General features: G+C 38.4%; 1 protein-coding gene across 1 annotated transcript in view; it reads left to right on the forward strand.

Moving 5' to 3' along the window:
- The window catches only part of CWC27 (CWC27 spliceosome associated cyclophilin), a 171,724-nt gene extending 146,289 nt beyond the window's left edge, over positions 1 to 25,435 (forward strand). Inside the window, exons 12-14 of the mRNA XM_028528674.2 lie at positions 911 to 1,020; positions 6,129 to 6,232; positions 24,835 to 25,435. Of these exons, the coding sequence (XP_028384475.1) occupies positions 911 to 1,020; positions 6,129 to 6,232; positions 24,835 to 24,997 (377 nt within the window). The 3' untranslated portion in view covers positions 24,998 to 25,435. The remainder of the gene's footprint in view (positions 1 to 910; positions 1,021 to 6,128; positions 6,233 to 24,834) is intronic.
- Positions 25,436 to 27,260: the final 1,825 nt, after the last annotated feature.

Genomic DNA, 27,260 nt, shown 5'->3' on the forward strand with positions numbered 1-27,260 from the left:
ATCAAAATCATGATATTAGGTAACCATAAAAAGACTACTTATTTCTTAGTTCACACATTTTTTTAATTAGAGTATCTGTTGAAAAAATGGCTGCTTGTTAACACATACATTGCACATTAATACTATTCTTTAAACTAGGTGACAAAGAGGCAAACAATAAACCTGGACTTGAGTAGAAAGTTACTATCATTCGTGATTACATCTTGCTCATCTTGGTTTGCCAGTCAAAGATGAGAAGACATAGGTTATTTGTTTTGGGTTTGTTTTTTTGTTGTGTTTTTTTTTTGTCACAAACTTTCACTAATACATGTACCTATAAGGTATTATACAATGTTAGTACAGGACTTGTGTGTTTGAAGCAAAACTGTATTATGTGAATCCAGATGTCAGTTAATCTTTATATGTATCAAATCCATACATTTGTTTTCTGATTTTTAATTTAGTGAAAATAATTTTTGCCTGCTTCTGGTAACTGTCCTGACTTACTTGCTAGATATATGCATATAGTATGATGCCATCAAGCTGAAGTTATTTGTTGTTATTACTGTGGTTGTTTTCACTGGAGAACAAAACTGGCAAATCAACCATTATTGAAAGAACGTATCTTATAAGGCAAGAGAATAATGTAAAATAGTATTGCTGAGTTTCAGGAATATGTTAAAAGTGACATAGGTGATTTTATAGTCAAATATAAGAACAATTACAATAGTACAGTATGTACTACAATAAAATATTACAGTATATAATAAAGATGTTCATAAAATTGGTCAATACGTTCACATCAGTCACTTTCTAATCTAGGAAATAGTTGTGAAGCTGGTGGAGTTTATTGGTTGGTTTTTAAATTAAATGGAGGAAAACCACAGAGCCTTTTTACCATTTATTCTAAGAATAATCTATTATTCTTCAGAGGAAGACACTGCTGTGGGTGGTGCTGTTGCAGAATACAGAAGAGAAAAGCAAAAGTATGAAGCTTTGAGGAAGCAGCAGCCAAAGAAGGGAACTTCCCGGGAAGACCAGGTAATTTCACAACCTAAATTTATATGTAATTTGTTATCTTTCAGTTGCCTTCAAGTGTTGTTATTGGAGCCTAATTTGATTATACGTCAGGGGAAACACTGCCTCTTAGCAGTGAAAAAGCATGTGTTTATAGGGTGGGGTGACAAGGACCTTGGCTACTCTTGCAGAGGTCCAGATGATAGAGTTCTTTCCAGACATCGGAGATGAAAAGCCTAAACCTTCCAGGTTTTAAACGTGTACTCCTGTATCAAGCACAGGACTCTTGTAAACCCACATGTTATCAGTTACTCGGGCAGAACCTCTTTCTGAGTGAGTTTTATGAAATAGAGAAGAGGTGACTGTAAATGATGAAGGGGTCTCTTCTGGCCCGGCATCTCACAAGCTGACTAGCCAGCTCCACCTGAAATTGTATAATACATTGCCTACAAATAAGGCAGCTGGTCTACTAGTTGATTTCTATTGTAAGTAATATTACAAAGTTCTGCTTTTTGCGGGTAATTCCTGTATCTTGAAGTTAGTAATATGGGAAGATTGTAAGAAGTCAAGAATAAAAAGAGACAGGGAGCTAGCTGAATGATTTGGGAGTCCACCACGCACACCGTGCAGCTCTCAGCACTCAGTAAATCCCCCTAGCCTTTCGTGTTTGAAAAGCTGGGGGGCAGACTGAAATCTTTTCTCTTTGGTGCTGATATCTATCTATCTATCTATCTAATATAGAATATATATTATAAATGACACCTAATTACTGATAAGGAAAGCATCCATCAGTACTTAACATGAAAATAATCATAGGGAAAGTTCAACAAGAAGTCAAGTATAATAAATTATATTTGCAGATAACTAACTTGTACAGTTTTTAAAAGAAATGGAATATCCTTCTGACTGGTGTGTCTCAGTTGGCTGGGCTTTGTCCCACAAAGCAAAAGGTCCCTGATTCAATCCTTGGTCAGGACACATGTCCGGGTTGCAGGTTCAGTTCCCTGCCAAGGCACGTATGAGAAGCAACAGATTAATGTTTCTCTCTCACATCAGTGTTTCTCTCCCTCTCTTTCTCCCTCTCTTCCCCTCTGTCTAAAAAGAAATAAATAAAGTCTTAAGAAAAAAAAGAAATGGAACATCAAATAAAATTAAGAAAAAGTACAGTATTAACTTGTGTTCATGGAGTCACGCTATAATCACTATACTACCAAAGGTGCTAAGCATCACTTTTATTCATGCATTTCTCCTTTTTCCCTCATAGCAAATAATTATTTAACAACCTACCATGCCCTGGTCATTGTAGCTCATTTGGTTGGGTGTCATCCTGCAAATTGAAGGGTCCCTGGTTTTGTTCCAGGTCAGGGCACGTGCTTGGGTTGCTGGTTTGATCTCCAGTTCAGCTCATGCAAGAGGCAACTGATTAATGTTTCTCTCTCACATCAATGTTTCTCTCTCTTTCTCCCTTCCTTCCCCTCTATCTAGATTCAATAAAGGAAAAAAATAGAATCTACCATGTACTACTCACTGTATTTGGTGATGATCAGGGTTGGACATATCCCTGCCCTTTCTGAGCTATGAGGGAAGAGAGCCGTTGAGCAAATACAGTAATATCAGTAAAAGGGGGTGAGCATTATGACAGCTTAGGTACAGAGAACTATGTAAAGGTGTAATACTAGGACTTAACATGTCCTAAGAATCTGGGGAGGCCTCCCAGAGAAAACAATTTGTCAGAGAAAACCCAGCGAGCACTGCAACCTTTGAAGGTTGAACAGGATATGTGTGGCTAGATGGAGGAACAGCATAAAACAAGTCTTCTATCTCTTTGCAAAGAACTAGAAGATGTTAAGTATGACTGGAACAAAAATGAGGAAGAGAGAGATGGTGCTAGAGACGTAAGCAGAAGCTAACTCATGCAAGGAAGGTATTTTTGAGCCTTAATATGGAGTTTAGAGTACCCTACGGGCAGTGGGCAGCCATCAAAGGAAGGAGATATAATGATCTCATTTGCAATTTGAGAAGATCCCTCCAACCTGGCTGCAGTCAGGAGAATAGACTGGACCCAGGGCAGGACTAGAGACTCAGAGGCCATCTGAGAGGCTCTGTGTGCAGTTATGCTTGCACAACATCTCCCAAGGCAGGATCCCTTCAAATCATCTTCTCCGTGCTGGGAAGACTCTAGCTGTGCTGAAGAGCTATGCTGTTAGTGGTTGGCCGTTCACCCTTCAGCTAAAGGCAGGGGACCAATTCCCCTCTGGATGCTGATCAGAAATGCCTCCATGCACCTCCCATCTTCTTCACCCCATACTTTACCCCATCGTTTTTGTGATGTTTGCTTTTCTGCCTAGTGGGTTCTCTTGCCTTTAGAATGCAGCTAAAGAAAGCCCAATCTTGAGTGTAGGAGATGCTAAGCAAGGCCAAGAGGATGGTTTTTGTTTGTCACAGCCCCTGTCTTTGAGGAAATGCCAGTAGCATATTGACTGGCTCTGAAAACAGACTGCCTTGCCACTTTTAACTCAAGAAAAAAAGATCCAGGTCTAGTGTAATTTGCTAGGAAGTTTTAAAATTTCATTTCACTAAGAAGTCTCCTTTGTTTTCATTTTTATTTATGCCCTCAGAAAAGAGATTTCCAAGTGTACAAAAATCCGCCATTAAAAGTTGACGAGATTTACCTGTAAGTAAGAGATAGATGTGCATAGGAAGATATATGTTTATGTAATATAGATCTAAGTACATAAGCACATACACACACACACAAAAACACATAAAATGCTTGAAGGATATACCAAAATATCAACAGTGGTTATTCTGAGTAGTAGTATAATAGATACTTTTGTTTTGCTCCTCTTTACTTTCTAATAGTTCTACGATAAACCTTTTTCTTATTTTAAAGTAAATACAATAAAAGTTTATAAGCAAAAAGATTTGTTTTTATGAATAAGATTTAAAAACAAGGAATTCTTTATCTGTCAACATTGTTTGAAGAACTTAATCCTATAATTACTACCCTAGAAATGAGTCAAATATCTAAGCCCTAACATACCAAGCAGCCTTTGGAATGCCTGTGAGGATCTTCTATAGGAATTTATAGTTTTTCTCTCAAACTCATCTCACTCTGCATCATGGTAACGTGCATATTTCCCGTTGCTGTCCAGGCATTAAATGTTGCAGAAACAGCCCTGGCTGGTGTAGCTCAGTGGATCAAACTCGGGCCCACAAACCAAAGGGTCCAGGTTCGATTCCTAGTCAAGGCACATGCCTGGGTTGCAGGCCAGATCCCCAGTAGGGGGCGTGCAAGAGGCAACCATACATTGATATTTCTCTCCCTGTCTCTCCTTCCCTTCCCCTCTCTCTAGAAGTAAATAAATAAAATCTTTTTTAAAATGTTACAGAGCCCTGGCTGGCATAGCTCAGTGGATTGAGCGCAAGCTGAGAACCAAAGTGTTGCAGGTTCGATTCCCAGTCAGAGTACATGCCTGGGTTGCAGGCCATGACCCCCAGCAACCGCACATTGATGTTTCTCTCTCCCTCTCTCTTTCTCCCTCCCTTCTCTCTCTCAAAATAAATAAATAAAATCTTTTTTAAAAATGTTAACAGAAACATACAAGGCACATCTCACTAGCATTTGTTAGCAATAACTGCCTTTTTTCCTGTTTTGTCAGCACCTGTCTTTATTGAGTTTAGGTTCTACACCAACAAAACCTACTTAATTTTCTCGTGAGCTGTGGTCTCAATGACAGTTGCTAGGAAAATTCTGGAGCCTAGCAGTTCACTGGAACTCCTTATTGTACCTGTTATTTACAGGTTGAGCTATAACACAACTTTTTCCCTACAAAATCTATTTTAGCACTGAGTTCCATGTATCTGTGTTTTAATTAGATACTTAGTTTTTATATACGGATAGTATTTAATCCATTTTCCTAATTATAAACTCTTTGAAGCTGCAGAATACAACTTTTTGCTAGCTTCTGTTCTATGCTCACATTCTGGAGCACATGGTTAACATGCAGCCGGGAGACGGCATGGTCTCCGAGCTGCAAGTGCTCTGCATTTCCTCTCCCCCAAGAGGGGCGTGGGGACCCAGCAAGACTCAGAGGAACGGTCCCCTTTTTAGAAAACATACTCCACTTGATATCTGTATCCTACTTTTTTCACTTAACAATAGAGTGTAATGCTTCATGTATAGAATTTTTAATGAATATAATGGCATAGTCATTACTTTTTACCAAAGTGTGTCTAGACCTTTATTTTTTTAAAGATTTTATTTATTTATTTTTAGAGAGGGAAGGGAAGGAGGGGGAGAAAGAGAGAGAAAGAGACAGAGAGAGAGAAACATCAATGTGCGGTTGCTGGGGGTTATGGCCTGCAACCCAGGAATGTACCCTGGCTGGGAATCGAACCTGGGACACTTTGGTTCCCAGTCCACACTCAATCCACTGAGCTACGCCAGCCAGGACATCTCATGTTTCCATTTCCCACTCGAGTGACTGCTGCTGTAATGCACGTCTTCTGCGTAAGCCATTTCCCGTGTTTTAGATTATTTTTCTGCATATGTTCCCAGGGTTGGAGTTATCGAAGCAAAGGGAATGATCCTCTGAAGTTTCTAGTACATATTAAGAGCTTTCTAAAGATACCACTTCATTTTACCCATCTTACAGCAGTTAATGTGTTCTGGTAATAAAAAAATATTTATTTTGCCTTTCCCAACATTGATATGTTTACATTTTTAGAAAGTTGTTCAGTGAAAATACACTACTTGTTGGTATTTTGTTTTTGATTTTACATGTCTTAATGAAGCACCACCCTGTCTTGTGGACATTAAAAAGTTAGCTATGGATAGTAAGCACGCATTTTAAAATTTAAATGTCTTCTATATAAGCAAATTTATGTTCCCCAAGTAAGAAGGTAGCCCTGTATCTCTGAGGTAAAATATCAGTGTGAATGCACAGAGAGTGATGTCAGGGTTTGTGAATATCAATCACTATTGCAGCTGGAAGGCAGTTCTACATTATTTTCCTTCAAAATTAAACATTTATTCAGGTAGGACATGTTTTTTCTAACTAATGTAAGTGTCTCTTCTAAAATTACATTTCTCCTTATCAGAAAATTTAGCAGTCTTATTCTTCTTTCAGACCCTTGCGCTGCTGAACCAGTTTAGATCAAAACTCACGCAAGCAATTGCTGAAACTCCTGAAAGTAACATTTCTGAAGTGGAAGTAGAAGACGATGAAGGATGGTAAGGGCACTGATTTCTGTGTATTCGCCAGGAACAACTAGGCTCACAGCAGAGACACTACACTGTTAGGGCATTTCCACTACATCATCCGGGTGTTTTTCTCTTCAGACTTTACCTTCAGCCACACCCTCACTGTCACGGGGCCTCAGCACCCTTGACCTCACTTCCCTCGGGGAAGCGTGTATTGAGTATGTGGTGTATTCCCAGCATTGCACTGGCCAGTGCAGGATCCACAAGAATTACACAACACTGTCCCTGTCCTAAATAACTTTCTAATACCATGGTCAAGATAAAACCCACATTAAACAACTAAAAAAAATGGCCTTCAAAGGTTCTAAATCATTAATTTTTCATACTTTCTGACCAGTATTTCAGAGCTCAGTAATCCCTTTCATAATCCTACTAAGTTCCTCTTCAAATTTATGACCTACAGGATCCTAGCAATGCATGCATAATTAACTTATTTTTATCTTTGGATACTTTTCAGCTGCTTAAAACACTGATAAGAAATAAAGGAATTAATTACTTTATCCTGTGCTTAGCACTTTATCCTATATTGGCAAAATAAAAGGAAGAGTAAGAATTGTGCTTTTCCTTATCGCACTCACTCCTCCGCCCTTCGGTTGACTTCACAAGCAGTAGATTAGGCCTCCCCACACCTAACTGCCTCCGGCTCCCACTGCACGCTGGCTGGGGCGCATCGCTGCGAGCAAGCCTGTGCGGCACCCCCACACATGACTCACCCTTGGAGCCTCTGAATTGTCCCAGGTGCCATTACCCAAACCCAGAATCATAGCTCACTCCTCTCTGCCAAACAGCATCTCTCCCCTATTTCAAAACTCTGTTCAACACTCCCATCCTCCAGGAAGCCAGTCAGCAAGATTTGCTGAGCACTCACAAATCCAGAGGGTGGAGGAAAGAGGGCTGAGACACACATTAAAAAAAGACATAAAAACACTCATTAAGAAAACATTTAAGCAAGTAAGACTCGGCAGCAATATATAACTTTAATCAAGAGGGCCAAGGGGATGATGGTTTGAATGGAATGAATCCTGCCTACCCCGGGACCCTAAAAGTCCTTGTGTATTTACCTATATACAGTTTCTGTGTGATCTGGGTTATGATGCCAGATTTTTTGTAAAACCGTGGGTCTCTCTTAATAGGTTTGTATTACTTACATATTTATTTATACTTAACTTCTAAGTTGCTTAAAGACAGAAGCTGGCTCCTCCCACAGTTCTGCGCCAAAGCGAAGGCCCGGGAGCGTTGATGGGCCCGTAGAGATAAGTGCACACTGCACAGTGGGGAACTTCTGTTTTTTGTATGACTGCACAGGTCTGGTTGTATTCTGGATTCCTTGACTGTCTCAAAATATCTTTTAAATGCTTTGGATTCAGTCACCACACACACACACACACACACACACGCACACACAAATGTTTTACCAAGTCCTCATCCCCTTATTTTTGAGTCCGTACACATTTCTTAAGGAAATATGATCCATGTGTTTCTGATTCATTTACACTTAACTCTTCAAGAGGGTGTTTTGTAAGAGCAGCTTGATGCCCAATAAGTTTTTTTAACCTTTTTACAAGCCATTTAAGTCCATTTTTATTGAATAGGAAAGTCACCGACAAATTTAAACCCAGAAGTTCCATTTGAAACTCACAACCTACAGAACTCAAATTTACTTTCAACTCAGCAAGGCCATTTAACTCCCAAGGTTCTTCCTAGCCTCTTTGGTTCAGTATTTTCTCATTCTGAATTCCTCATTAGCTTCAGGTATCAATTAGTGTTTTTAACAGTGTCGTTCTTGTTTTTGATGTGATTTCACAGTGCAATCACTATTCTAACACGCTCATTAAAAAATTAAACAAATGGGAAAACTGCTCTAGATAAGGGGAAAACTCACTGGTCAGTGATGTTGGCCAGTTCTCGGAGAACAAAAATAAGTGGTAAAGGAAAAAAGGGAAATATGTTAAAGGAACCATCACTATGTCTTCAGGGGGTTCATTTCTACTTTTAATTGCCGTTTCCTAAACAGAAAATCAGAACCATACACTATGTACTTGCACATTTTGGGGGTATTTGTTTTATCTGACATCTCATAAAGTAACTTCAGTATCCAAGGCACTATGCAGAACCATATATAGTACCCAGGACCCTTATATAATGCCCTTTTATTGCAATATAGGCCATTGAAATGTTGTAACCTTATAACCAACAACATCATTTCTGTTCATAAATAAACCAGTTCAGCTTTATCAAACCTCTAGAGATTTAGATCATCTCTCATAAAGTATATCCCACTCAGAAAAGAAGTCTTATATTCAGAATGATTTATAGCAAATATTATGAGTGTATGGCATGTGCGTGTGTGTTATGCATAAATTACATGGCTCCCAGAGTATTTGGTAGGTCACGGTCGCCGCTCTTCTCAGAAGTGAAAGTCAGCCCATGCTGTCCTGCCCTGTCAGGGTCTGTTATCTGAGGCAAAATGATTGCTTCTGAGACATTTTTATGTGTCCGCATGAGTGACCACACATTGAGGGATCATTTTCGTTTTCTGTCAAGATAGAAACCATTACCAATTTGTTATGTTTTCTTTTGCTTGGCGAATGGTTCTATTCGCATTTTTGGCTGGGCTGCTGTATTGGCATGGTGTACAACAGACATTTGGGTACCATTCAGCAGCATTCTATTTTTTATGCAAAAAAAAAAAAGGTGGGATGGGGAGAGAAAGAGAAGAAATATGACTCTATTGTAAACACTATATATGGTGTTTGATAATTATTCCCAGATTTCACTGTCTAACAAGGCATTTAAAAAAGTGTTATTAGTAGGCCTAAGCCGAAATGCATGATAGAAACTTTTCACTTGACATTATTAGGATTCTCCTTTTCATGGGGATATACACTGCCTATGCTTGGTGGCAGTGGCGGCACCAGATTCCAGCATAGCAGCTCGGGTCTGTTTGCCACTACATTCCTTCTCCCCACAGCATTACACCCTCGTATAGAATCCTTCTCGAGCATGGATTTTATAAAACCAATTAGATACATGGCTGGAGTCATCAGCCAAAGGATTCATATGTCCATGTGGATGAAGTCCATATGTCATTTTGGGTTTGTTTAGATAAAACTTGGTTAGCTCCCAAAAAAGTTCTGAGAGAGCTGTGTCTGACAAGGCAGTGGAGAGACTTAAAAAAAGAAAGCCACCTGCTCCTTACGAAACAAAACCAGCATTCCAAGGAAAGGAGAAAAATTAAATCTATGCAACTATATTGCGATCCTGTGAACCTTATCTATTCACTACTATGTTCCATTAAAAATTGTTTCCAGATAGTTACATCTAAGATTAACCTAAAACTTTACAACAAATATACATGAAAAATGGCACACAAGGGAGGTCTGTCTGCCTGCCTCCCTCTTCCTCTCCCTCTCCCTCTCTCCCCACCACCGCTCTCCACAGTACCTACAGTAGTCAGTTTTATGAGTCAGAAAAACACTAACAATTACATGGTTGCCTCCAGTAAACATCTTAACATTTTTATTATATAAGGAAAATATGTTTACTGTGGGAAACCAGAATACAGACTCCTCAAAAAAAAGTAAGTAAAAATCACCTGTGATTGAAAACTCAATAATAAATACTATTAATTTATACATGTGTATACCCATCCAGATAGTTTTGTGCATAAACATATTTTAAGCAGAAATGAGATAACATAATGCCACAATTTTATAACTTGCATTGTCCCTCAGCAACATACAGTGAATATTTTTCTGTATCATACATAACTTTTTGATATAATTTTTAAACTTTTTATGGCCATGTACTGTTCCAGAGTATGATGAACCACAATGTACTTGATCAACTTCACATTGTTGGATATTCAGACTCTTTCCAGTTCTTTCCTTTTTTTATCGTACACAACATTGTAATGAGCATGTTTGTATTTTTGTCATTGCCATTTTCTGAAGATAAACTTCTGTAACTGGAATTCTTGGTCAGTGGGCATTCATGTTAGGCTTCTGCAGAGGATTTTCAAATTGCCCTCCCAAAGTGTCCTTCCAGTTTATGCTCCCAAGTAAACATCATTTTATGAGTTGCTTCTAGGGCTATTAGTATCTCAAAGACTTAATTAAGGTACTTTGCAGTGCTTAGTGAAAGAGAGTAACACCTTAGGAGAAATGCTTTTCTCTGTAAACTTTTAAAAAATACCAACAGTTTGATTTGCTTCTGTTTTAAATAAAACTGGTACAAATTTCAATGTGACTCCTCTTCTCAAGATCCTCAGCTCTTGAGTAATCTTGTTCCTGGTTCTGAAAATCTTTTCTAAGATTTTTTGTAGGTGCCTTTTATCATATTGAGGAAGTTCCCTTCATCTTCAAGTATGGTGAGAGTTTGTAACATGAATGATATTGAATTTTATGAAATACTATTGTGTACTAATATGATCATGTGCTTTTTCTTATTTGGCTATTAATAGGGTAATTACACTCATTGATTTTCAAATCTTGAATGGCCTTGCAGTCACATAATAAACCCCACGTGGTCATGGTGTATTTTCCTTTCTATTTTCACTGAATTAAAATTGCTAATTCCTTGTTGATGATCTCTCTGCCTGTGTTCATAAGGGCTACTGCTCTATCGTCTTCTGCTGCTGTTTTTGTCGGGTAGAGGTATCAGGTAAGGCTGGCCTCAAAAAAGGAGAGAAATGTTTCTACTCTTCTATTTTCTGGAAAAAAAAAAAAAGATTGTATAAAATTGGGGTTATTTCTGCCTTAAATATTTGGTAGAATTTGCCATTGAAACCTGGAGATTACTTTTTCAGAAAAAAACATTTTTTTAATGTTTTTATTTATTTTTAGAGAGGGAGAGAAACATCAATGTGTGGTTGCCTCTCACATGGCCCCCACTGGGGACCTGGTCTGCAACCCAGCCATGTGCCCTGACTGGGAAATGAACTAGCGACCCTTTGGTTCGCAGTCCATGCTCAATCCACTGAGCTACACCAGTCAGGTGAAAAAAATTTAATATACTTTATTTTATAAAGTGTATTATAAACTTTATAAATACACTTTATGTTTAAAAATATAAATGTATTTTTAAGTGCAGCTTTAGGTTCACAGCAAAACTGAGCAGAAAGTACAGGGTTCCCATATTCTGCCTGCTTGCATTCTTCCCATACACACGCAGCCATCCCAACTATCAACGTCCCACTCCAGAGTGGTACGTTATTACACATCATTATCACTCCACGTCTATGCATTAGTGCTCACCTTCCATGGTGGTGTACCTTCCATGTGTTTGGACAAATAGAAAATGAGATGCAGCCACCATTATAGTATCCTGCAGAATAGTTTCACCACCCTAAAAATTCTCTGTGCTCTGACTGTTCATTTCTCCCTCTCCCCTAACCCTGGCAACCACTGGTCCTTTCACTGTGTCTATAGTTTTCCCTCTTCCAGAATATCATATAGTTGGAATCATACACTATATAGCATTTACAGATTGTCCTCTTCCACTTAGTAACGTGCATGTGAGTTTCCTCCATGTCTTTTTCATGACTGTGTAGTTTATTTCTTTTTAGCACTGAATAATATTTCATCATCTCGGTGCAGCAGAGTGTATCCATTTACCTACTGGAGGACATCTTGTTTGCTTCCAGGTTTGGCAGTTATGAATAAAGCTGCTCTGAATGTTTACGTAAACCTAAGTTTTGGGATAAATACCAAGGAGCACGATTGCTGTGTCATGTGTTTTAGTTTTGTAAGAAACTGCCAAACTGTCTTCCAGAGTGACTGTACCATTCTGTATCTCCGCCAGCAATGAATGAGCCTTCCTGGTGCTCCCCGTGCTCACTGGCATCTGGTGTTGTCAGTGTTACGGATGTTGCCCTTTCTGGTAATAGGTGTGTAGGGGTATCTCACTGTTGTTTTAATTGGTAATTTCCTAATGACCTGTGGTGGTGACCATGTTTTCACATGGCATTTGCCATCTGTATATCTACTTTGGTAAGGTGTCTGCTAAGGGGTTTTGTCCACTTTTTAATCAGGTTATTCATTTTCTTATTGTTGAGTTCCAAGTGTACTTTGTATATATGAGTATCAATCCTTTATCAGATGTCTTTTGTACATATGTTCTCCCAATCTGTGGCTTGTCTTATTCTTTTGACATTGTTTTTCTTTTTTTCTTAATTTTCTTGATGGTTTCATTCTTTTGTTTTTTAAATTTATTTTGTTTTAGTTTCAGATGGACAGCATAGTGGCTAGACAATCATATACCTTACAAAGTGTTCCCCCTGATATTTCCAGTACCTTCCTGGCACCATACATAGTTATGACAACATCATTAACTGTATTCCCTGTACTGTACTTTATATCCCCATGACTATTTTGTAACTGCCAACTCTACTTCTTAATCCCCTCACCCTTCCCACCCAGTCCTGTAACTGCCCTCCCCCACCTCTGCTCTGTTTTTCACAGAGCAGAAATTCTTAATTTCAATGAAGTCCAGCTTATCCATTATTTCACTCATACATTGCCCGCTTCATGTTATCTGAAAAGTCATTGCCATGCCCAAGGTCATGTAGGTTTTCTCCTGTGTTATCATCTAGGAGTTTTATACTTTTGCATTTTATATTTATGTCTATGATCCATTTTCAGGTAATTTTTGTGAAGGGTCTAAATACTGTGTCTAGATTCATTTGGGGGGTAGGGGGGTGTAGAACATTTCTTTTTCACAGACTTTTTTTGACACATCTGCAGAAGTACTTTTATGTGAAATTTTATTTTTTTCTTTTAAAATCATTGGTTAAGTATCTTTTTAACCAATTATAAATTATTCAGCCCTGACTAGTGTGGCTCAGTGGATTGAGTGCTAGCCTGTGAACCAAAGGGTTGCCAGTTCAATTCCCAGTCAGGGCACATGACTGGGTTGCAGGCCAGGTCCCCAGTGGGGGTACAAGAGGCAACCACACATTGATGTTTCTCTTCCTCTCTTTCTCCCTCCCTTCCCTTCTCTCCAAAAAAATAAATAAATAAAATATTTTTTTAAAAATAAATTACTCAGATTAATTAATAAAATTATATAAAATAAATGAGTAGAAGTCACTTATACCTGACTTTAAATTAAATATTCATCTTTTTTATGCCTTTTTTACTCTTACTCTTCTACCAATAGTAAGAGATGATGGTGGTTCTGGATCTCACCAATTCATTCTTGAAGCAAATATTTGCATATGCTGTTGACCTTTGGACAGCTTGGGTTTGACCTGCAGGAGCCCACTTACATGCAGTCTCTTTTTTCAGTGGTACAGTCAGCCCTTTTCATTTGCATCCTCCGCTTTAACCAACCATGAATTGAAACAGTAGTTTTGCATTGCCAACTGCGGTGTCCAAACCATGGATTCCCAACCATGAATCAAAAACACTGCCTTTGCTCTCAGGTCGGTTGAATTCACAAACGCAAAGGTCCAACCGTAATTAAGTGTGAGGGAGTCCAAAGTTACACAGATTTTTTGGCACCCTAACCAACCCCCTTGGCGTTGTTCTAGGGTCAACTGTATTTCAGGCGGCCTGTTGGGACCTTTATGCTGTCTTCTCTCATTACCCCTCGTAAGAACCTCTTGGGGTCCACAGGTTAGGGGCTATCTGTGGTGGATTTCTTTCTTGTACTTCCATCAGATAATTGGTATTACTTCCATTCTATAGGTGAGGAAACTGAGGCTCAAAGAAATTAGGTTATTTGTCCAAGATCACACAGTAGTGAATGGTGAGATTGTGGATCACACATAGAAGCCCACGATGCTTCCAGAACACCAGCTTCTACAAACAGTGATTTCATTGTGAAGTAATAATCAGTGGGATAAGAAAAAAATTTCGTCTTGACTTTCAGAGCCCTTTGATTCTAACTAATATGTCTTCTGGAGCTGGTTACAGCATTTATCACCCATTCTCATCTTTGGAATGCCTTCCACATTCCTTTAAAGAAATGCATCATCACACAGGCTTTCTGTAATCCCACATATCAAATTATCTCCTATTTATACAGTGGGTGGTTGAATCAGACTGCCTGGGTTCAAATCCCTGCTCTGACAATGACTGCTAAGTGACCTGAGCAAGCAACGTCTCCTGCAAGATGCAGTTTCTTCACCTGTAGCAAACCTACTTCAGAGTTGTTGTTAGAATGAAAGCAGATGACTCATGTAATGTAGTCAACATGGTGCCTGACTCGGCAGAGGTGCTCAGGAAATATTAAGTGTAAGAAAGGGAGGAGGGTGCACAGGACTGGGGTCTGTTGGTACAGCCTGACAAATTACTCAAGCAGCACAAATTAAACATTCTAAATTGAATTGACAGAATGTCAGTTACACAGCCCTCTCATAACAACCTCAAAGAAAACTACATATAAAGAAAAGGTGAATGGTAAATTACTTCAGATAGGTTATCTGTGACCTAGAAGAAATGTAAAAATATACATTAAATTTGCTAATGCTCAGTGGTTCTATTTTAAAACTTGTTGAGAAAAAGAGAAAAGTATCGTTAAAACAGGTTGTTCTACTCAGTGGAGATTATAAAATGCCAAGGCTTGCAGAATTTAGTGAATATAAATTTAGCAATCATGTAGAAAGAGGAGAATGGTCAAGATCACCTTTTCTATGCTGGGTCTATACCATCATAAATTTTGGACTCTCCAGAATCTTTTTTGTTTTTTTCTTTTTAGCAGACAGCATTTTGGAACAGATAAAAGCTAAGTAAGCACAAGTGGTTTATTTCTATTGGAAAGAAAATGTAAAGAGCAAGGGTCCTTGGGATTAGCACGTATAATAAAAAGTCATTTCACAGTGGTAGTTCCAGATAACAACCAAACTAGCATAAAACGAAAGTTTCCATTATATAGGCAGTCAAGAAATTATCAACAGGCACTCTGGTACTTTAACTAAATCTGAAAGTTAAATGCCTCAAACAGGATAGAAAAACCAAAGTAGTAAGAAGATACATAACTCGTATGTAGTTGTTTGTGTTTCGTTAAAGGCAGTTTTAAACAATGTGTCATTTTATGTTCCCAAGTTATTACATGAAGTTAATACTAATAGTCATATTGATTTTTCAAATAACCTAATTTCTGTTTATGTGTTCAATATATAAAACATTTAAATAAGGACAGAAAAGAAAAAAATACTAATAATTTTATATCCCACAAATAATCATTATTAAAGGCTCTTAATCCATCCTCGTATATTTATATATATACTTTTTCCAAAAATGGAAAAATTCATCCAATTTTTTATGATAAGCTTTCATCCATAATAAGCCAGTAATTAAATTATTTTGCAAATTCACTGTTCCTTTGTTGGGCTGAAGGAAATAAAACAGCTGAGTCGTGTGTTGTGTTTTTTTTCCTTTGTAATTTAAATATAAGAAGATACAGTTTATATCTGTTTACTTTGATGAATTTTGACAGCTGTACACATTCACGTAAACACCACCGATCCAAGGTATAGAATACTTGCATTGCCCAGAAGTACCCCTCCAGCCAGTCCCCTGTCCCCAGCCACTCTGACTTCTGTCCGCTCAGGTTTCCCTTTGATGACATTCTTCCTAGATTGCATTCCAGAAAGTAGGATCACTTGTACCTGTACCAGCAGTGAATAAAGTTGCCAGTTGCTCCTTCCTCTAGGTCTTATGTAGTATATATGTGTTATAATGTATCACAGATAACAAGTATAGTTATACTAATCTCTGCCAGTTTCTGTCTTGCATTTTGTGTTTCTTTGTTTACTGGCAAAGTTGAACTTTTAAAATGTGTTAATCAACTGTTTATATTGTATTATGTGGCTGTGATTGTTAATTGTACAGCCTAATGATTATTTATCTCCTTGATTTACAAAAGCTCTTAAATATTAAGGATATTATTTTTTGTTTTGAATAGTTTTACAATTCATCATTGCCTTACAGTTTTTCTGGAGTTTTTTGTTTTGTTTTGTTTTTAACATGGAGTTTTAAGTTTGCATTGCCAAATCTGGCGATCTTTTTCTTCATGTTTTCTGCCCAGTGTCATTCTTCAGGTCTTCTTAATCCCAGGATTGTATAAATACCTAGTTATATCTTCCCCTGGTATTTTTATGGCTTTGTTTTTCCTTTATTTTGACATCTTTAATCCACATGGAATTGATTTGGTGTATTATATTATGTTAATATTATAACTTTTTTTCTAAATTGCTAACCACAAGTGAATAATCTTGTTTCCCCACTAATATTAAATTTATACTTTAGCATAGAGTAAGGTCTTATATCTTTTTTTCAGTCAGTTTTATTATCCTACTTGGATTTTTCTGTCTATTCCTGGGTCAATACCTCACTGCTAAATTATTGTAGCAGTATAATACTATATAGTATCTGGTAAACAAGTTGGACCTTTATTGTTCAATATGTATTTTTCCTTTAAAAGCTTAAGCAGCTGGATAATGTGCTATAATTATTTTTTGTTAGTTAACCACACCTGGAAAAAGCTTAGACAATTGACCATGGAATCAATAAAAAGGCCCCATTATTTAACAGGTGGCCGCTACCTGAATTACGGCCCTAGTGCCAAAAAGGAAATAATCAGTCTTTAGACAAACCCCCTACCTTCAAAGTGATGGAAAAGATCACGTGTGGAAAATAAGTAGCATGAGGAATAAAAAAGACCGGAATCAAGGATATTTGATTGCCATTTTCTGTTATAAGTATATAACTGTGTTTATGAGATGTGTGATCAGATTTTCTTCCATTTCTCTGGTACTGAACAACAGCACAAAGGATTAACAAAGTCATCAACCTCTTGCAAAAGTAAGACAACCTGTTACTTTTATTTTTATTTGATGCTAATCTCCAGGACATCTAGGATGGTTACATATAAATGCAAACCACAAAATTCTTTTCCAAAGACATTCATTAGTAATTTTTCTACTACCCACCATTTTGAATTACTAATATCTCTTCCCCTTTCTGGTATTAGTGCAAATAAGTTAAACGTAATAATATTGTTCTGTTCCTTGTGTGCAGATAATTCAGACACCCATGACGGGTAAAATATTGGGCTTGAGCTATTTTTTAGTAGAAATAAAAGTTATAGTAAGAAACTACCTTTTACTGAACATTTACAAAGCACAAGTCAGTCTTTTTTAAACCTGTAAGCTACATATTGTTCTTATACCCAAATTACATGGCAAGAACCGGAGGCACAGAAAGGTTAAGTAACTTAGGTCAAGATGTAGGAGTTATAGAACTCAGAAATAGTCAATCATGCCAGGCCCAAAAGTTTAATTCTATTTGTTTTTTGAGGACATTATCTCTTGTGATTTTGTACTGCAGCAATGTCTCTAATTGAGCTAGCCTGTATATTTTTCATATTTTCAGATAAAGTAGCACTGTTGACGTTTCCAACTACAGTAATCATGCCGAACAAGTGACTGCAGGACTTTCTTGACTCTTGGTCAAAAATTGTGTGACCCTCTTTAAATCACAGAAGATATTAAGACCATATCCCTAATATTATAATCCTTGTATTACTTGAAGAATTAAAAATCAAAAAGTTATGTAAAAGTTTGCCTAACTTGAACAAGAAGTTCCTGCCACACTTACTCGTCATTTTTCATAGAAATGTAAATAGCGGAGTGCTGCGGGGTGTGGGATTTGGAGCCAGGCCTGGGTGTGAGTCCCAGCTTCGACGAGTACTAGTTGTGTGATCTCGGGCAAGTCATACAGCCTTCCCACCCTGTTCTGTAACGTGTAAACTGGGGGTGATAACAGTACCTTTCTGGTAGGTTAGTTGTGGGTTAAATGAGATGCTATTTTTAAAGGATTTAGCAGGATGTCTGGAACGATCAGTGCTCAATAAATGTTTGGCTGTTTTCATGTACAGTGTTGTCATTGATATTTTTAAGAATTTATTTCTCTAGATTTGACTCCTGTCAGTAGAGCCATCAACATGATCACTGGAGTTTCTACTCTTTCTGTAACATTTGACAGTTCTTGTGACCTTTTCTTAGTTAAGGCATAATGAGTTGCAATGGTTAACATCTTTTCTGTTGTAATTCTTAACATTCTGAAATAAAATAAATTTGAGACTTGAGACCTTACAGTGAACAGTAATTACTCATTAATGAAATAGTCTTTTTTTCCTTGAGGCTAGTACTAAACACAAAGCTGGAGGAGGGGGGGACATTAATTATAAATATAATTTAAATAGAAAGCAAAAGAATACCATCACTTTGGAAAGCATATAATCATAAGCTTAGTGTAATGTAAATGTTTGCTTCCATTCCTCTGTCTTAGCCAAGTCCTAAGGTAGTGAGAAGGTGAAGCCAGGAGGAATGTGACTAGCCCTCAGGTCTCCTGGTGAGTGTGCTCGTTTTACACGGGGAGTAAACGGTGCTACAAGAAAACGTCGAGGCTCTTTCATAAATAGGTCTTGCCACCGTTGCTGACCCTGGAAAGGTGATTGTTTTCATTCTAAGCCCCCTGCTGAATCCCTGATATCACCCCTTTTTCTGCCATTTTTCCTCTGGAAGAAGGAAGCCCTTCTGTACTGACTGTACTTTCATATACTTTGCCCTGAAATAAGTTTCTATCATGTTAGGACAGTTTGCTCTGCTCGTGCGTTTGTTTTTAGAGACAGACAGATAGTCATGTATCCCAGCTGCTTACTAGGCCTGTTTGATTGGGAACTCTACCTTCCCTGTGTTTTCGTTGGTTCACTGGCCATAGATTATGTTATTGGCTGAGCAGTTGTTTAACCCCAGGGCAGTGGTAAGAATGCACTTTACTGATTTATTCTGGAAAGGCTCTCAAATCTTTCCAACTGTGTCCTGCTAACTGTTAAGTATATTAGATAGGCAGGAAAGCCGAGAAACTGCATTCCCATGTTGCTGAAGATATTTTGAAAATCACATCTTTCACATTTAATCCATCAATACTCAACATCTATTAAAGACACTATGATACGATTTCTTTTATTCTTTTTAACTGAGGGAAACAAAAGTCATTTTTAAGAGTTGGCTTTTCAAAACACCAAACTGAGGGGAGAGTATTAACATTTGCTCAAAGTTCAGAGCAAAGGAGGTTTTCCTTGTTAACGGTGAACAGTAAAAGAAAATCTATGGGTTTTCATCTTTTGTTCTTTTTTCAAAGGCCAGTGTCCATTTTCCTCTCTGTTTGGTTTACCTAATGCCCTGTTTTCCTATACTTATTTCTGTTTGTTCCTGCTTTTCTTCCATCAAATTTAAATCTCTTCTGAATGTTCACCATTTGTCTGGCTTTTTTCTTTATTTCTGTTCTGTTTGTCACAGTCATCTCTGTCCTGTGCCATGCTATTCTGCTGGACAGGAAGAACGCCAGTGACCTCATTGTACTAGACTTTTTTTTACATACTTCGATCTGTGGACTCACTCATGTTTTATCTCTCTGTCTCTGCTTAGCAATTAATATCATCTCTACTATCTATATTGAAAAAGATTCATGCTTTTTTCATAGGTCTGGTTCTTTAAATCTTTAACTTTTTTTAACAATTTTATTTATTTATTTATTTTAGGGAGAGAGAGAGAGAGGGAGAGGGAGAGGGAGAGGGAGAGGGAGAGGGAGAGGGAGAGGGAGAGAAACATCAATGTGATGTTGCTGGGGGTTATGGCCTGCAACCCAGGAATGTACCCTGGCTGGGAATCTAAATCTTTAACTTCTTAATTCCTAAAGAAGCTTTGAACATTTGTGAAAAGGGAACCTTAAGTTAGATGAGTCAGTGATAGCTTTTACCTAAATATTATATTTTGATAGTTAAAATACAGAAATGAGAGAATCATTCCATTGAAATTTTTTTAAAGATTTTATTTATTTATTTTTAGAGAGGGACGGGAGGGAGAGAGAGAGAGAGAAATATCAATGTGCAGTTGCTGGGGGTCATGGCCTGCAACCCAGGCATGTGCCCTGACTGGGAATTGAACCTGCGACACTTTGGTTCGCAGCCTGCGCTCAATCCACTGAGCAACACCAGCCAGGGCTGAATTTTTAAATATTCTGGAAATTATAGGCAAATGCCAAAAAATTTAAACGAAATTGCCATTGATATTTTAAACAGTATCAAAAGTGAATTGAGAAGCATAGAAGAATTTACATTTGATACAGGGCTCTAAGATGAGATTCTAAGAAACACTGCTTTAAAAAATATCCTACTTAGTTCTACCTTGGGTGCCCTAGGAAACGGAAACGAGCATGAGGCCTGCTCCCACTGCACTCTCGGGGAGTGAAACCAGCGCCCCCGACAGGGGTGCAATGGGAACGCAGCCCCATGTGCGTGCTGAGCGGAGCGAGGCCATGGAAAGGTGGGTTGTGCTGAGCATGATCTGCAGAGTCTCTTAGACATTTTAGAAGTTTGTCATAGAAATAAAGGATAGTCCTTGCCCACAAAAGCAGGGTCAAGTATTAGTTTAGGAAACCAGCAAGTACCACCAGCAGGCCTGGCCCGTACAAAGGGCCTGAAGGCTTTGATTCACAACACAAATCGCCATTCTTGGCACTGGGAATACAGCTGTGAACAAGGTTCAAACTGTATTGAATAACTGACAGTCTGTTCGCAATTAAGTAAACAGGCAATTACAGAATAGTGAGTGCTGATGAAAGAAAACGAAATGAGGTTGGTGAGAGAGGAAGATCCCATTGTTAGAGGGTTTTAAGGGTCAGGCTGAGGTATTTCAGTCTCATACAATACCTGATAGTTCCCGCTCAAAGGAATGCTATAAAAGAAATGTGTAAGGGCGTTATTTTGGAGCCCTTGAAGGATAAGAAGGAGAAACAGTACAGGTGTAGAGCACTTCGGGCACCCACACCGATCTGGGGCTGAGTGCTAAGTTCCTAAATTTGGGAAACTTGGAAGTTGGCAGGAGTGGTTTAAAGAATTCCCAGTGGAAAAGATAGCTGTTTTTATTACATAAGCACAAATAATGTAAATGCATTTCAGTCAGAAGTGAATTATTAATATTGGAATTCTAGTTTGAGTTTCTTACCATGTGTCTGAAAATCAGTACCTCTGTTGCATTTCCCATTAATCTTAATTGCTGTCATATCTTACTTTATTTCACAACTGTGTGAAAACATTAAAACTGGTTGTTAAATTAGTGAGGTTAGTCAAGGTCCAGGTCCTTCTCAAAGAATCTGTTGTTTACTTTTGTTTGTAATCTCACACAGTCTCATAACAACCACAAAAAAAAATCCTTCCCTATCAAACACAACCTTTATGAAAATGGTAACCCTCCATATTTCTATAATACGCTGAAGTTAGTGCTCTTACTGATGATCTGAGTTCATGTAAAACTTTTTATTAGTAAGATCTAATTTTTGTCTTTGCCTTCAAGTGAACAAGTTCTAAAATTTTCATATGTAAATGACCATCGTGTACTTAATTCTCACTGCTCTTTTCGGGCCGATTCCATGGCCAGCCACAGAGTGGATAGCATTGAGTTATTGGTACGTACAAAACTGTAAACTACCAGACCCTTGTGTACGCGAATTAAGTCTGTGGTGTAAGTCTGCATGTGCATTCTCACAGGAGACTATAAAATGTGGGCATGCTTTCAATTCACGCGGTCTGTGATTTGCAGAGGCACACAGGTCAGGAGTTTATTATGCTGAAAATCATAATAACTGTTTTGTTTGCCTTTGAAAATGAAGTGATTGAAGCATGTTGAAAGATAAATGGGTGAAACATTTTTGATTACGCTTTTATTTCTATTAAAGATTAAATATTATTGCTGAGTAACCAGCCATGCTAAGTATTATGATATTAAAGCTGAAGTAGTTTGTAAGCTGATAGCCCCTTCTTTCCTCTGGGCTTAGGTTTGTTATTAATCAAAATGTTGGACTTGTTTAGTGCAGTGGTGTATGAAACAAACAGTTGAAAAAGACAGCTACTTTAATTTACAGAGGTTGGGTTTGTTTTTTTGTTTGTTTTTTGTGTTTTTTTTTTTTTTCAAATCTGTAGGCAAATCTATTTCTTTCTCTGGACTGTGTGCTGTGGTTCCTGTTTCTAGATGTCATTTCTTATATCAGAGCCAACTCAAGCCAATAGTTGCACGATTGTCTCCTAGCACAGAAAGAAAGAAGGTGCCTTTTTATGGTTTTAATCGACAAATTCTGGTAAAGTCATTTTAAACATGGACAGTCCCTACTAGAAATGGGTATTTCACAAAACCCATCTGTACTTTGGGGCAGAAAATTTTTTAAAATAGAAGAATGCATGTATGGACAGGTATTAATAGTTAACTAAGATAGTGGGGTTTTTTTGGACATCAACATAGGAATATTGAATAAAATATTTTAAAGGGCGTATGATGCCAGCTACTTCCCACTTGGGCTCGGGCGGCTGCACAGTCATTTGGAAAGCTGCTGGGCACGCACTGAAATGCAGCGTGGGGCTGGGCTCCCCATCCTGTGCAACAGAGGACCTCACCGTTCTTCCAAACTCAGTCCTCAACAGTGGCAATACACTTACAGTTTCTAAAAAGTGCATTTTGTGGGGAATGCAACAGATGCTAAGAGGTGTCCAAGGAAAAGACCATCTCTCAATATCTGAAACAAAAGGCGAAGTTCAATGCTTCCTGAAGTAAGGAAGAGCTATGCTTTTAGACACAGTCTCTCCGAACAAAGCAGGTTGCAAATCTTTATACAGATTTTGGGGTTAGGGGTTGTTTCGGGGTGGACATCAGCCTCAGAAGCTCATTATTCAGGAGAGACTGTCAGTGACTGGCTGGCTTTCAGAAGCATTTTCACTGGAGTGAGTCTGCCACTGATTGGCCAGCTCTCAAAAGCAGAAGGCTGTCACTGATTAGTTGGCTTTCAGAGGTGTGTTTACTGAAGTGAGTTATCACTGATCATTTAGGCCAGGGCTTGTGGGGGGGGGGGTCAACATTAATTGATTAAACCCAGTGTGACTGTTTCAGATCAGCTGTAGTGGTCACTTGTTATCATGGCTGTAGAACAACCAGCCTTTGCCTAGGAGTTGGAGGTGGTTTTATTCTCAGAAGCTAATACTTAAACACTGTAGGGAATAGAATGCACAAGAAAATCAGACTCTGAGGAATCCATCTGAATAAGCAATGATCCTATGATACATTTTCTAAGTAAGGGTGTTTACTAAAGCAACAGGAAGTATTGAAAATCAAGAGTTCTCACATGTGAGATTCTATTTTCATATATTGAGATTGGTTACGAATTTGATACAAATAATGTATTTTTAATAACAAACTATAGAAATGTGAATGTGATTTACCTCATGTAGTAAATTAAAATAGACTCTAGATCATCCGTATAATAATATCACTCGTACTCACTGCATTCCAGTCAGCTTTGTCTGGGATGGAAAGAGTTGGAAATGAAAGTAAGACTCAACCTGTCAGCCCTGGTGAACTGTAGCTAGTGAACCCTTAGTAATTACAGTATCACTAATATTGTTACATCTTACTTCCCTCCCAAAATCTTTTTAGGATTCTTTAAAATCTGAGTATACCCTTGGTAGTTGGTCATATAACTAAACTTCACTCAGCATTTGTGCTACTGCAGGGAAAAAGAAACTACTGTAATATTTCAGTTTTCTCTGAAAGTTATAACTGGTGTATGTAGAGTGTTAATCCTATAGGCAGTTCACCCTATCTGCCCTGATAAAGGACAGTGCTATGTACGCTTGCTTTAAAAATTGCTTACATAACCAGTGGGAAAGCTTTAGTAGTTTTGTTTACGTATAAAAACTGAACTTTTCCTCTTTCCAGATTCATTCAACAGCTCTGTAACCTGGTCTTTTGATTCCCCCATTTATTCCTGACACCTCCTAATGGGGACAGAGCCAATCACGTACATATTTCCCTGCTGCTAAGGATCGCCGGCTTATGACCACTTATGAGTCAAGCACATGTTGATACCTTAAGACCAGTAAGCATTTGATAAAGTGGGAGAGCAGGATGGTTAGACTTGGTGTAATCAACAGGAGGAGGAAATTAGTCCGAGGAGCTATGCCAAAAGCTTACTTTCCTTTTGTATGAAAAAAATACATATTTGACTCAGCAACTCCACAGAAAAGGGTGTCAATACCATTGGAACAAGAATTTTCTTAACACATTACCTACTCTTGACCCATTTAACTACTCAAAACAAAGAAAATCAGATAGAGCTGGTTTATTGCCAGGAGTTGTGCTCTGCAGCCTGGCTCACTCTGCTTAAGAGAGTGCACTCCTCAAAGGCGGACGGCAGAATGTTCTCTGGGTTTAGTCTAAGGCATGCTTCTGTGTAGAGCTCTTTTAACCTCCTATCAGGGAAAAAAGCGCAAGCGAAAACTGATTCAAAGAAACTCACAACTAGAAATACAAGCCAACAGAACAACCTACAGACGTCTTTCAAATTCAAGTATTTTCTGAGAAGTTGGTTTCCATGCGGTACAAGCACCAGTGAACAATAACCCATCTTGCTGTTTTGTCCCCTTAGAGTTCATTATGCCACGGCGAGTGTAGGACAGAATTTCCACTCAGTGTCCACACCCAAATCACTGAACTCTCTCTCTCTCTCCCTCTTTAGGATGTCACATGTACTTCAGTTTGAGGATAAAAGCAGAAAGGTGAAAGATGCAAGCATGCAAGACTCAGACACATTTGAAATCTATGATCCTCGGAATCCAGTGAATAAAAGAAGAAGGGAGGAAAGCAAAAAGCTGATGAGAGAGAAAAAAGAAAGAAGATAGAACTGACAGCACTGATAGCCGGCACTCTTTGAAAGCGTGCCTGCAGTAAATGGCCTGATACCAGCGCTCGTTCCCCCCGGTATCACTACAGGCATGGAAAGCAGTATTTTTGAACCTGTTGTCCGGTTTTGAAAATCAACTGTCTTGTTATGTAAATTGGGGACTGACATAAACAAATGCTTTTGGTTACTGGTACAGTTTTATTCCTTATTTACCTTTTCTATTGCCAAATGTGAAATAAAATGCACTTTCCTTCCAGTTTTTATGTTCACATTTTCAGACTTTGCAAGTCTATTTGTGTTTTTTTTACCCTAAACCATGTGAAGACTTCATTTTCGATATTTTTTATAAGTTCTTGCTGAAAGAATATTTGAGGAAAACCTCCCTGGCATTGTGTTACCATAGTACTAACTTTGGAATATAATTTTCTTAAAAATCTATAATATAAAGATTGATTTTCTTTTGTTTAGTGTATACACATCTAAAAACAGCCAAGTCAGGAAGACTTAATAGCCCCATACCTTACATCGTGAGAACCCTCAAGTGAATGTTCACACCTGCGCGTGGGTCAACGCCTGGGTTTCGTTGGTGCAGACAAGACACACCTGTGGCAGCCACACTCCCTGCGCACCCTGGCCTGGCGCAGGGCCACCGGCCCCGCCCCCGCCCTCCCCAGCACAGCAACGGCCAGACTGCCGCAGAGGCCCCAGCTGGCAGCGCCTCTCCCTGAGAATTTAGCCTGTGATGACAATCGCTCATACTGGTTATTTACTACATATTATCTATATTTAGTCAGGTTTTTTCCTAGAATCCAAATGCTAAAATTATACTGCAGGCTAACTTTCAGTTACCTCAAAAAACCTCACCAGCCACAACTTTTCAGATAGTGCCCCATCAGCTCCCTCTTTCAAAACGCCACCCGTAGGCTTTTCTAGGAGCACCAGTTCTCAGAACGCAGCCCCAGACACCGCACCGCCACAGCAGGGACTTCAGAGCATCGCATGGGGGCGTGTTAGAAATGCAGGTGGTTCCTGTACTACCCCCCCACGCTACCCCCTTCCAGACAAATGAATCTAAAACTTCGAACCCTAGGGCTTGTTGAAGAGAGGGGGTTCAATCTCCGGAGATTGACAGTTCCTCCTGAGGTTGAAGACATGCATATTTATGACTCAAAAATTGTGATCCTAGGTCTGTAACTTAAAGAAATTCTCACACATTGCTCAAGGAGAACTGTGCTAAATATACATTGAAACATCAACCAATGAATTAATTAATAAGTTGTATATCCATACTATTGAATACTTTGTACTGGTAAATGATGATCAATAAACTAAAACTATATATATTAGCTTCTCTTAAATATAATATGAAAAAAGGAGACCATCTATATGAAAATTTAAAACACACAACATACCTTTATATATTGTTTATGGATGTACACTATGTAGCAAAAACAAAAAACATGTATGGAAATAGTGATTACCACTGAGGAGGCAGAAGGAATATGCAAGGAGCTTCGCTTGTATTTGTTATGTTTTATTCTTAAGGTAGAAGGTGAGTACTTGATCCTCATTATAGTATTCTCTATACATTTTAGTATGCCTGAAATATTTCATAATTTTTTTCCTTATGATCATATCTAGAACCTGAGGTGAGAAGACAGGACTCCCAGTACTAACAAGAACCTTTGATTTTTGCCTCAGGACGGAGAAAGCTTCAAAGAGGAGGGAAGAAACAGTATAATGGGAACTGTCAACCTGTTCAAATGCAGGGCGGTCAAAGTCAAAGCCACCACAAAGCCAGCCAGTGTTGAGCAGTACGTCTTATGTCCTCACCACGAAGTTGTCATTTCAGTTACGTTCCAGATGGTCCCAAAGCAATACCCATGAGGTCTCTGTCAGTTACTAGGAAATGTGTTACCACTTGATGTGTTTGCACTGAAGTGCCTCACAGGTTTCTGTACCATTCTCCCTCGATTGTCCCACCTGCACCAATGTGATACTGTTCCGAGAACAGAGGGAACCACAGACCTCCAGAGCACAAGCCAGAAGAATATCTGTAGGTTTAAAAGGATAATTGAAAGGTACATGAAACCCTCGGGTTGGTTACATGCTGGTTTATTCTCAAGAATCAGAAAGATCTAAATTCCACAGAGATTAGAATCATATCAGAAGAATTTCACCATGATAATAAAATTTACTTTGAACCCAACAAAATAATAAAAATAATTTTTAAAGCTTCAAAATGTAGTTAAATTAATTAT

Source organism: Phyllostomus discolor, chromosome 3 (assembly GCF_004126475.2).
Source record: "Phyllostomus discolor isolate MPI-MPIP mPhyDis1 chromosome 3, mPhyDis1.pri.v3, whole genome shotgun sequence".
In the NCBI taxonomy this organism is placed as follows: Eukaryota; Metazoa; Chordata; class Mammalia; order Chiroptera; family Phyllostomidae; genus Phyllostomus; species Phyllostomus discolor.